The sequence below is a fragment of the Myripristis murdjan genome, chromosome 20 (genome assembly GCF_902150065.1).
Source record: "Myripristis murdjan chromosome 20, fMyrMur1.1, whole genome shotgun sequence".
NCBI classification, from domain to species: Eukaryota; Metazoa; Chordata; class Actinopteri; order Holocentriformes; family Holocentridae; genus Myripristis; species Myripristis murdjan.
Window position 1 is genome coordinate 21,389,191 of NC_043999.1, and position 12,296 is coordinate 21,401,486.

Sequence of the window (12,296 nt, forward strand, 5' to 3'; positions counted from 1 at the left end):
AACCACTGCTTGGAATTTAATAAACAGAGCAATGAAATGATATTTGCATTAATGAAAGAGACACTGGATGACAACTTAATTTCCTGAGATGGGAGACAAGAGCTTATTGGATAAAAGTGAATGTTGAATGGAACAGAGGCTGCAATCACATTATCAAAATCGGCCATGAGGAAAAAGAGATACAGATTGAATACCAAATATTGCGTGTTTAAAATCTGCAGGGCTTTATAAAGTAATCATGAACTGCAGTGCATTACAGGAGGGCTATTGTATTATCACAAGCAGACAGCCAGAGGCAACAGGGTCAGGGTGAAATGCATGTGTGTGTGTGTGTGTGTGTGTGTGCATTAGTATATGCATGCGTACATATCTGGGTGTATGCATTGTATTTAGCATGCAGGTGTGTTCTGTGCTTATCTATTTCAATATATGTGTTCACATATATGTGTGTGGGCAGGAGCTGAGATGCTGAGCACATGTACACCGGTCTGCATCAGAGCCGGTGAAGGAGCACGGTGTCCGTCTGCCCACCGTCACGCCTGCTCAACACCGCGACCGCTGCTGAAGAGTGAGACCACACACACGCACACACACCCCAACACGCATGGACACAAAGAAATGGCATACAGCCTATAGGGTATGCCCCTTATGTATTGTCCTATATGGTATTCCAAAGTGTACAAATAGCTTTTAAACTTCAAACTGGCTCTTGATGACTTCACTCCGTATTTGGACTGTTGAATGTTCATACTGAATGCAGAACAAACCTTGCATCAGATGAGTTTTACAATTTAGTCAGTGTTGATGCTTCACCTCATCCTTTTCTTACCAACTTCCTATCAGTTATTTTAGGGTTTAGGGGGTGGGAATCACCAGTGATGTCACTGTTGTATTTAATTCTGATTCTCGTGTCACGGTCCAATTTAATCATGAGTGTTCGATCAGTTGGGATTCAGACACTGACTGAAATTTGTGATGTTTAGAGTCATAAAGGCCAGAATTTCAAAAAGCCTAGCCATAATTCACAAAATATTGAAACCAATTAATTCAGCCTTGTACAACAGAACAAGCACCATACTCTTTGTTTTGTGCAATCAATCAAAATGGTCCTACAAATCTCCTTCACATAAGTGTAATTAGAACAACCTGCGGTGCTGAGCCTAACTGTGAAAAGAAACTGTGAAATAAATTGGAGTGGCTTTTTCAGTATTTTACTTCTTCAGCAGCAGTACAATCTAATAAATAACTTAATAAAACATAACAGTGCAAACAGGACAACCTGTTTGACAGGATTGTACAAAGTAATTATGAATTGTTGGCTTTGCTCTATGATTGCAGGGCTCCAACTTTTACCTCTTCATAAAGTTGTGATGAAAGATTTTTGGCATCAGGGAATAGATAATTATGGTGAGAGAAAGAATCATGATCTTATGCTGAACTGATACCCCCCCAACTCCTGTTAGGGCTTGGCTTAGATTCTAAGCTGGCACTAAATTTAATGTTGTTGTCTGTGGCCTTCCATGCTCGTTTTACTGTGCTGGGACCATAGGGGCTTGGCGAGGGGTCTGGAGAGGGACTCAGCTCTTGCTTCCCATGATCTCGCCTCCACTGGGATCCACACAGGCAAACATACATTTTCAGACACCAGCAGCAAAACAAATCGGTTCTCTCTGACCTCTGCTGAGGCTACTTAACCCTATCATCCCATCCCTCCATCCATAACGGAGGAAAAAAAAAAAAGGGCAGGTGGGGTGTGCGAATGAAAAATGAAACTGGAGTGCTTTTTTAAAAATGCCGTCTCTTCTGCGCACGAAGCTACATGGCTAGCGTTTAACGAGCGTTCGCACCGTCTCCGACAGGCCGAGCTGACGCTAATGAGGAGTAATGGCGTTTCGTGTGGAGCACGCTAACGCAGGAAGTCAGGGCGTTGGTGGGAACCGTTTTTTTTCAGATTGCGATGACGGACGAGGGCTTTGATGTTGGCATGAAACGAAGCTCGGCCTCTGATGGATGATGATCGGGGTCTTGAGGAGATTACTGAATCCACACCACGGAGAATATTGGTATGTGCATGTGTGGGAGGGTGTGTAAGGGTGCGGGAGAGAGAGTGACAAGAGTGAAATCCTTTATGCGAGAGAGTGAGCAGACACATGTTTCAGACAGGAGCAGATCTGCCTCCGTGGCCAGCCGAGCTCACCGGAGCTCCGGCATGTTAAAACCATACAGCCATGCACGGCCAGCGAGCTCTGTCTGCCAACCTTACACACCACACTTAATGACTCTGAGGAAAGAGCAGGGGAGGAACATCTGCATGCCACAGTGCCCTGGTCACTCCCTCTCCTCGATTTCACATTTCACTTCCAGAAGTAAAAGATATAAACAGATGGGAGCAATGAGTGAGGCTTCTCCATGCCATTCCCCCTCTCTCATCTCCCCCTTGCTCTCTCTCTGCCTCTCTTCCTCGCCCACTCAAAGGATTTGGATGGATGGAGGGGGAAAAAAGAAACAGTCACACAGAGAGACAGAATACTTTTGTTCATGTCTACAGGCTCAGGGGGCTTACTGGGTAAGGCCCAGATTTCTTTTAGGTCCGCAAATAGAGACAAAATCAAATCCCCTCAACCTCAGACAGTTCCCATTTAATAACATAGCAGATGAATTCCTCTCTGTTGGGTAAATGGCTTTATGTGCCAGTGCTGGATGAGGAAAGCATGGTGGATGGCGGCGAGGCCTAAAATGGCATATATAGGCCCAGGCAGTTCCGTAACATCTCCGTTCAAATGGCCATTCTGACTTGTTTCCAATCTGGACCAATGACAGGGCAGCTTACAGAGAACGCTCGCTAAAAAGCTCGAATGGGAACACTTGGCGCTGGGATAGTCCTCCCTGATTGGGTCTCATTAGGTGTAATGGAGAAGGAGAGCCTCTGGGAATGAGTTGAGCAGCTGGGTTAACTGGGAACACTCATGATTGCTCATGCTCATTGGCTGTACTGTGCCCCGTCGCCTTCTTTATTTATTTTTTTTTCCAGCTGGATTTGTTTTCATTCTCTGAGAGATGGTGCGGTCACCGTATGAGTACATTAACAGTCACTGTGCAACTGCTCAGATTCACCTGGTGGCAAAAATGTGTGGTTTGAGAGTAGGGGCTGGACTGATACAATATACCACTTTGCTGATATATTGGGCCCACACTGGGGTTTTATTAAATATCTGCTACGGCCAGTCAGTTGATGGAGGTTCCACCCTGATCACAGCTATATAAAAAAACCAGTATGTCAAACCTGGAATGAAATTTATTATTTATGAATTCCTTATTTAAAGTTAGTAATCTATCCTGGATTTTCTCTGTGACTCAATGAACAGGTGGTTTACCCCAAAACCTTTTCCTTAGTCTGGACTGTTAGAGTCCCATGATGCAGTTCTGAAGGAATCAATGAATCCTTGCATTTTTTTGGTTTTCGGCATGGAAATGGTCAAATTGAAATATACTGAATAGCAGCAGTCTCAGAAACAGTATATTGGCCTTTGAAAGCCCATATCTATTGAATGGTATGTCATGAGAGGAGAGAAAGGAGGCGGCAGGAAAGAGGAATGGAGAAGCAAAGTGCAGAGGACAAGAAGGTAGATAAACATAAAGTAGTGGACAACAGGTGATAGGAGGAGAGAGGAGAGCGAAGAGACCAGAGGAAGAACAGTGACACCTGAAAGGATGCGAAGAACAGAGGTGAGTCTCTTGTGAAGGACAGTAGAGAAAGAGAGTGAGTGAGAGAGAGAAAGAGGCCAGACTAGATCAATTTCACAGACGTGGGTTGATAACAGGGCCGGGCTAATGAGCGAGGCATGATTTATTAATGGCTGCTTGTTACAGGCAGAGGAGGAAGGCCGAGCCTGCGCTAACAGACCAGGGGTTACGAGGGTCAGGGAGAGAAGACGGGCTGCCAGGATGTCTGGATGCAAAGCACAGTCCACTCCACAGCGCAGAGCCCGCACCAAACACAAACAGGCTGCGATAATGATTACTAGTGGGACTTCTTTAAGCCCTGCACCACGGACAGCCTTAGCTGACCAACGTCTACAAATCCCACAGACAGTGGATCCCTGGCAAATACAATGCTGTGCGATGACAAATGATTTGTCAGTCATCTTCATGTGTTACCTGCTGAATCATGTCTAATGGGTGATGTAATGACTGTAAAAAAAAAAGTCCTTGAGTACGTCACTGGCATGTGAGAGGATGTATTTTGAGACTTTGCTCATCTAACAGAATGAGACTTGTGTCTGCTCCACATCCACTACATTGTTATTTCTCCAACGGGAAAGTGTGTTTGGACTGATGCCCACCTGTAGACAAATGACACTATACATTCTGGGCATGCTGAAGCATGGTAACTCATACCCGGAGGGACACACCCTGTGCCATAAACATGCCACACTGGGTAAGAAATCACACAGACTTCTGTGAACCTCTCCATAAACCAAGAGCAGGCTGATATGCAGGCAGGGCTTCAGTGTGTCCTTGCCTCTGCAAAGTTTTTTTATTCCAACATGGTCCAAAATGTGTACGCTTCAGCCTCTGTGTGCGTGTTTCCAGCGTTCTCTACCTTCCTGTCATGAGACAGAGCGATGACTCAAAGCCTTATGCCTTACAACAGCCAGTGTATGTGTCTGCAGTTGTTCCTACAGACTAATGAGACCAGAAAGGCAGAAAAGAATTAGTCCTGCTCAGGCTTGTAACATCAGCCTGCGAGAGCCTGGCGTGTATGCAATTATATCAGCGTACGGAAATTCACCACAACAGGCGCCTGAACGAGTGTTTTTGTGTGACCACGTGACATGGAATGACAGACAGACACTTATTTATGTATTTGTGTGTAGCCTGTACAAGTTTGATGAGTTAATTTCCCAATTATCCATCAACAGCTGACAGCTGATGGCATGAACGTTATGTCCGTCCGTTACTTTGTGTATTGTCTGCCAGCTGTGTGACTCACATGTACGACAAGGCCACAAAATATGTATTTGGAGCTACAGTCATTGTTGTGTGGGAGCAGTGAGCAAACGTGTGGCTTACAAGGGCAGGGTGGGGGGATGTTTAAAAAAAAAAAAAAAAAAAAAAAAAACACACTGAGCTCCAAAGCTCCATCTCTTGCTGCTCGATTGGCTTATAATTGAGTTGCCAGTGAGTTGTATGGAACAATCCGTACTCTGGGAGAAGTTTACCAATATATATATATATTTTATCCATTTCTCTGCCTTCCCCAACTGAGGGGGAAAAATAGCTTCCCATCTGTGTGTGTGTGTGTGTGTGGGCTGCTGAGTGAATAACTGAGGCCTCTGGGGAATGGGTTTATTCGTTTTCCCTCACCAAAAACAACAGCAAGAGAAATGCTGATGGTGAAAAAGAAGGAAACTCGCCTAAGTGTTCCAAAAGTCAAAGAGCAGCTGGCAGACAAAGACAGAGGCCCTGTCCAGACTAAAAAAAGCAACCTTTTACCTCTTCTGCTTCAATGCTTGTTGAAATCGTTTATGAATCTAAAGGGACAGTCTAATGACAAGCTGCAATTATTCTGGGCCATTAAACAGATAATAAAGCTAAACCCATCTGGCTTTTGTGTACACATTCTGATATAAAATCCACTGTATGGCAATGGGAGAAAGGTGGAGTTGTATGTGACTTTACCTATACGCAGGTGTTTCGGCATGTTCAAGACGCAGCACGAAAAATTGGTAATAGCAATCTATCCCCTAATTTCACCCAAGTACTTTGGTGTTGGTGCTGTAAGTTTTTTTTTTTTTTTTTTTGAAGACTTCCATTAGCCTAAAGTGTAATTAATTCCCCTTTCAAGAAATTGTATTACTCAAACGCTGCAGGACCTATGAGCTCCACTCACGACCTTCCATTTATCACATTACTCACCTGGCAGAATTACAGTTTATTTTTAGCCCCTCAACACCTCTTTGGTGGCATTAAATTATGCACATCTTCCCATGCATCCGTGATCTATTTTCTGGACAAAAAAAAAAGAAAGGTGAAAAGACAACTAAACGAAAAAGTGTGTGCGGGCTCGGTATGGCGGATATGCACGGCTGCATGACTAAGGGTTGCAGGTGTTTTGGGGAAGGAAGTGAACAGTCTGGTTCAAAGGTTTCCTTCCTTATGAATCATCTTCAAGGCTGCTCCGTCCGTGGTCTTTCACACCGTCATCACAAACACATGACTAACGCGCTGAGTGACGTTTACGAAACCAAGAGACAATGATTGGGCTGGAGGAAGAGGGTGACCTGATGGTATGTCATGTCTGGAAGCCGCTTCAAGATCCTCTCCCAGGATATGGGGCTGGGGATGACCGCTTAGTGATGAAGACTGACTTACAGGGCCTCAGGCAGCTTCGTCTGGAATGCAGACGCTGAAAATGACACTGATTACGGCTGAGCTGAGTTTTTGTCTCGGGGTACTTACCCAGCGTTGTTTCATTTCATTACATCATGCCATCCTTCATGTTTCGATTTCTAGCTCCACTTTTGGGCTACTCCACTCGAGTGTGGGTCTCTATCCTCTCATTGATTTTCCAATTGAGAGTGAGGCCTGGGAGCAGCGAGGCACAGACAGCATCCATTGTTTCCATTTGTACGGCATGATGATGATCTCACCGGCAGCCGCATGCCAGCCTCCGCTCCTCTGCTCTCACTAGGCTTCATCAACTGAGAAGCTGCTGTTAATTACCAGTCCATATTCTAATTACTCATCACTCGGCACGGCAATAAGCCCTGGAACGGGGACAGCAGCAAAGAGAGAGACAATAGCAACGGAGACGACATTTCTGCAACTCATTGACCTGAGGTAATTGAAAGCACATTTGGATGATAGAGGGAAAGAAAACAGGATATGGCAGAGCGCGTTGTTTCGGTGTCTGATGCGAGCCTCTGCACTGCGGACCGCAGAGAGGACAACTGCTGCGGAGGCCAAAACCCGTGTTTTCATCGAGGAAGTCTGCAATTAGTGGTCGTTTGGTTGGCCGAGCGGTGCAACTCAACCTGTTATCTTTGTTAATGGCCCAGGTTTCACAGCACTGTTTTCCTAACAATGTTACGGATGCACATGAGGAAATGTGGTCACGGCGGGTCGTGCCCCCGCGCTTTAAACTCTCATGTCGGCCCGTGACAAGGTTCCTCTGTGAGTGACTGGCTTTGCCTTGAGATTGCTATCACACTGTGTAAGCAAACACCAATATGCTTTTCATGTCTAGACCTTTCATCTGCCAGACACGCTAGATTAAAGCAGACACCCTGTCCTAAATGACAAATTACATATCTCCTCTCATGATTAAACAATTAGGATATCAGAGACATATAGGGGCCTGTACATAAATACTGATAAAGTCATCAGGGATAATGCTTCTGAGCAAGAAGATTGAAGATAATGGCAGGATCCATTGCTGCTAAATCATATGATTATGGAGAGCAAAAACTACTCAGGCTCATAAGGATAAATAACCCTCACCTGCTGTATAGGATAAAGTGACATATATTGCCATTACGTGATGCTCGATAAAGAGGCTTTCAGGTATTGACAGTTGGGTTCTCTCCAAGACAGCATGCATTATTCATGTTGTGTGTGTGTGTGTGTGTGTGTGTGTGTGTGTGTGTGTGTGTGTCTGCATGTGATCAATGGCAGCTGTCTGACAGACCAGGTTGGAGATCCGGTCTAGTTTCTGTTGCATCATTCGGATGCCGTGGCGGTGACTCTCGGTGGCCATCGGATCCTCTTTCCTATAGATTCGACAGAGCTGTTGCTCCACGCCACGTCAGCATCTCGGAGATTTTCTCTCTGATGATCCCCGAGGCACCGTTTGTTTTCAGGCTGTGGCGTCCCCTTCGGAAAATATATACCTTCCTCGCAGAGAGAGAGAGAAATGTGTTGCACAGATGCAGGTATTTCCTCCCCAATGTTATGCATCATTCACGTTTTCCTGCTGGAACCCGGCTGAGTCCATAAATGCAAGGAACAGGGTGTGTGTACGCATTGATTTTCGCCTCAACCTGCTGCGTAGACCCCCGCTGTTCATCCTCTAAGGCGGCAAAGAATGCCACGGCTCCCAGAGGCAGTTAATATGCACAGTTCCCCCTCTCTACTGTGATGTGGCTGAATTTTCAAGAGGAGGGAGAAGAAAGGAAAGAGGAGACAAGTGAGACAGACAGAGGGAGATATAAAAGGAATGAGGAAGAATGTGACAAAGGTCTGTTTTGAAGGATTACTGCCCCTTTTTTTCCTCTCCTCCTCAAGCCGCAAACCCCTGAAAAGAACGTCTGCCCATCTCTGTGTACACCAAAGGGCTGATTAATGACCTGGCTAACCCGGCACTCAATGCTGAACCACACCACACCAATCTAATTATCTGGAGAAGAGCACACAGATTCTAGCATCTTGCCCTCATCCTCTCCATGCATTAGAATGAGGCGGCATTAAAATGGATGACAAATCTGGATTATGTTTGGCAAAAAATGGAAAGCAGAGTGCAGGAAAATGCCCAGGAATCAAAAGGCTGCCTGTCATGAATAATAAAACTGTCTGCCTCAAATTGCAGTCAGGGAATGATAATAAAATAAATAATGAATTGATTACTATGCATCTGACGGCGCACTGAGATGATTTGTACGTGCTGTGAGGGGGGCTGGAGCTTGTTGCCGCACTATGGACGAGCTTAATGAAAGAGGAATGAAGAATCCCACTCTTTTAATAACACTTGTGATAATTGGGCTTCTGCTCTGAGTGCCTGGCACAAGTGCATCACACTTCTTCGAGAACATAAATTATGTGGCAACCACAGACTCGGCTCTTTTGCTGCCTTTGATATTAGAAGCACTCGCTTCAGAGTTTTGATCTGACTGGTATTGAGAAATCAGCGCGCCCATTACAGCTCGTCCCCTCTATAATACGGACTTTACTGCTAAATCAAATCCTCCATTAGATCAATACTATGGTAGAGAGAGTCTTGAGTGGCAACAAATCATCCTGTTTATCTGTGGTTTCTGCTGACAAAGGGACAAAACAGGCTCCTAGTCTGTACTTGAAACCAGAACTGTGTCTGGCAATCAACCGATAAAAACAAGTTGTTACCCCTAACACACATATCTGTGGATGATAATAGGCTTTCCTTTCAGAGAGACAAATAGTTTTGCACAACAGCCTGTCCCATAGTCAGATCTAGCTGCAAAGGAAGCGGTCAGGGAGGACACTGTTCTTCCTGATCCACTCAGACGCATGCTGGGCTCCTCTGCAGGACAATATGGACCCCGCCAGGCCCTCCCACTCACCCACCAAGCCAAGAACACAAAACCGCACAGACATGGAGATACGCGAGCATGGGAGAACACACATTAACGCACACACATTCGCACACAAACTCTGATTAAATTAGTCTGGAGGAGCAGCGGGGGCCCTCAGGACAATATTTTCATTGCAATAAAGGAAAAGCTTGCTTATGGCCCTCCCCGAGCAAATATTTGGCTATGGGTCAGCACTATTATGCGCCCCCTGAGGAATATGTTGGGGCCAAACTTTTCAATGATGAAGCAAGGATTGTAAAAAAAAAAAAAAAAAAAAAGGCAGAAAAAGAAAAACAGTCTGGGCATTTACAAGGCCTGCAGGCTTTGGGTTAGTAAATCAAACATGCTCCGAATCCGTCTAGGTAGTGCAGTGGCGGCTGTGTCACTGGACGGGTCTGTGCTGTGAGTGGACTCGGGATATGCGACTTAGCCCCATCTGGGGATAAAAGACTTAAATCTTTCGACTTTCAATATAAAGTTCCTGAGGTGGATGATGTGCCGATAAGCTGAGAGACTGACAAATGTGGCGCGAGTGTTTGCGTGTGTGGCTGGACCGGATGCCTGGTACTAAATCCCAGCATTCCCAGAGGCAACCGCTGCAGCCGACCTCACTGTCACACACCAAGGGTGACTTTTCAGGTAGAAGAGGAAGACAGAGAGAGATAGGGAAAGATAAATAGTTAGATAATAAGAGACAGACGGGACAGAGGCCTGTTTTGCAAAGCCTGGGCACCACCACCCTGAAGCCCAACAAGAAACCAGAACTCATCATCAGAACTGCGAGATCTCATTGAAGTGTTATGAAGAAACTGCACCAGAAGCTGAAGGACAAACACAGAGCAAACCTGCTGTGCTCAACAAGGCAGCAGTCACTTCTAATCCACCCTCAGACTGTGACTCACCTCCAATAACACCCCGCCAGGAGTTTGTTTACTTTCCCATACTGCCTTGGATGAATTTGGACATGTACCTTTCGTCTGTGTGGCTCAAACTACCAGTAAAGCAGTAATCTGTGACATTTTCATTGAAATAAATGTCTGTTTTGCTACCCTTTATTGCCGATTGATTTAACACACTGGTGACTCAGCCCACAGTATACCCAGTTCATGAAAACATTTACGACATCTGGTAGGTCGAAACTGGGAAAATACTGTGGTGCAAGGGATGTGAAGTGCTGCATGGTTCAAGCAACGGCTCTTTGTATGCAATTTAAAAAAGGACCAAGGTAATTAGTGAGCACTGCGTACCAAAATTTAAACTTCATGAACAGATAATCCAAGAAAAAAGACTTTGTGATACTGGATACAGTGTTAATTGAAGGATAATTTCTGAATGGTGCGGTACAAAAACATCAGAGCAATGAGCCCAAAGCATTTCCTAAGAAAAAAATGTTTGAATGATAACGGCTTTTAATGCCTATTTTCTACAAAAAAAAAACATCCATATGTTCTCATTTATAACATGAGTCATCAGCCATGAGCAACTCAATTCTTTTAAATGAGCTTGTGCATCTTGAGATAAGTGCGGTACCCAGATCTCATCACACAATGATCTATGTACACCCCACACTCTCCAAATGCTGGTTATTAGTGTGTCAGCAGTTCAATAAAATTCAGTTCCGGCTCATACAGCTGTTGGTCTAAAGGTTTCCAATCCATGAAGACCTTCCTAAAGCAGGTGAAAGTGTAGCAGCTGGTGGTGTTGTACCTGTATCCACTCCTTATTAGAGTCCTCTGCTGGCGTCCAGGCATTTTCATAGTAGTTGAGTCTGGAGCGCTCTGGGGACCAGCTGGGGTTGTACTGGGACGAGGCTACGATCTGGTCTGACGTTATCTCACCCGACTCCATCCCCAAAGGATCAGTGCAGTCAAAGTCTGCGAGTGGATGGGAGAGGAGAAACAGAGAATAGAGAGAGGACGGGACAGGAGGAAGGAGGTAAAAGATGTTAGTTTAATTCTGTGCACTGAAAGCACCGGCATGTGCTTTCAGTGTCCCCAAGAATCAGAGCTCGTCTCTGGGGAGACGGACGCTGCCCAGCGTGGCACTCAGCTTGGGTGGCCCGAATAAAAAGCATATCATCGACGCCTCAGTAAATCCCTTCTCTTTTTCTCTCCGTGCTTTAATGGAAGTACGATGAAAGTGTTCTACATTAAGAGGTAAAACTTTCTTCATAAAACATTCAGTGCGGTGCTAAGTTTACGCTTGCATAAAAAACAAGTATTAGGCATTAAAGTAACTCTCCCTGTTTCTTGCTTTCATTTTTTCCCACTCACTGAATCTGTTTCCCTCAGCTCCGTGTGGGCAGTTTATCTTTTTTGCACAGAACAGATATTTTCCCCCAGGGGAGTTTAGCTACGTTTTGTGTCTATACTTTGGGGCAACATTTCACACTCAGCGGCCCTAACCACCCAGGACGGGAGGTGGGTTTCCTTGTTTGTGTTGACAGGGGACAGCTGTTTTGAGGCATCCCTGGCTGGATGGCTGGAGACCGGGGAGGGTCAGCTGGGGTTCAGCCCCTCTAACCCCTGGAGGTCAGGCGGACTGACTCTGCCGCAAATGGAGCTCACGGTCGAAACAAGAGATATAAGGTAGAGGAAGAGCTGATCTTTTGACCCCCGCAGGGGCATAACTTCACCACAACAACATGCAGACATGTGAGGGTATGCTTTAACTAACACTCCCACTCTATTCTATATTACTACACTATATTATTTCACTTACCCCCTTGTTATGTAGGACAAATGTGGTTCTATCCTCCGCTCATCATTACTGAGCACCGGACACTGGCTGGATGCTCCATTTGTGCGTTTTGTGGACTTCCTAACAGCTAACATTATTAAAATCTACTCAAATTATTAAATAAACAAAGGTTTAGTTTGATGATGAGTAGCAGTAGCAGATTTTTACAGCATGAAATGATGTAAAAAAAAAAATGCTCTGTTAAAAAAAACAAAAACAAAACAAAAA

General features: G+C 45.1%; 1 protein-coding gene across 4 annotated transcripts in view; it reads right to left on the reverse strand.

Annotated features, from left to right (window-relative positions):
- The window catches only part of nrp1a (neuropilin 1a), a 179,579-nt gene that overhangs the window by 19,046 nt on the left and 148,237 nt on the right, over positions 1-12,296 (reverse strand). For all 4 annotated transcript variants that reach the window (XM_030078903.1, XM_030078904.1, XM_030078902.1 and 1 more), the window contains one exon: positions 11,037-11,203. In XM_030078903.1, coding sequence (XP_029934763.1) covers positions 11,037-11,203 — 167 coding nt within the window. The remainder of the gene's footprint in view (positions 1-11,036; positions 11,204-12,296) is intronic.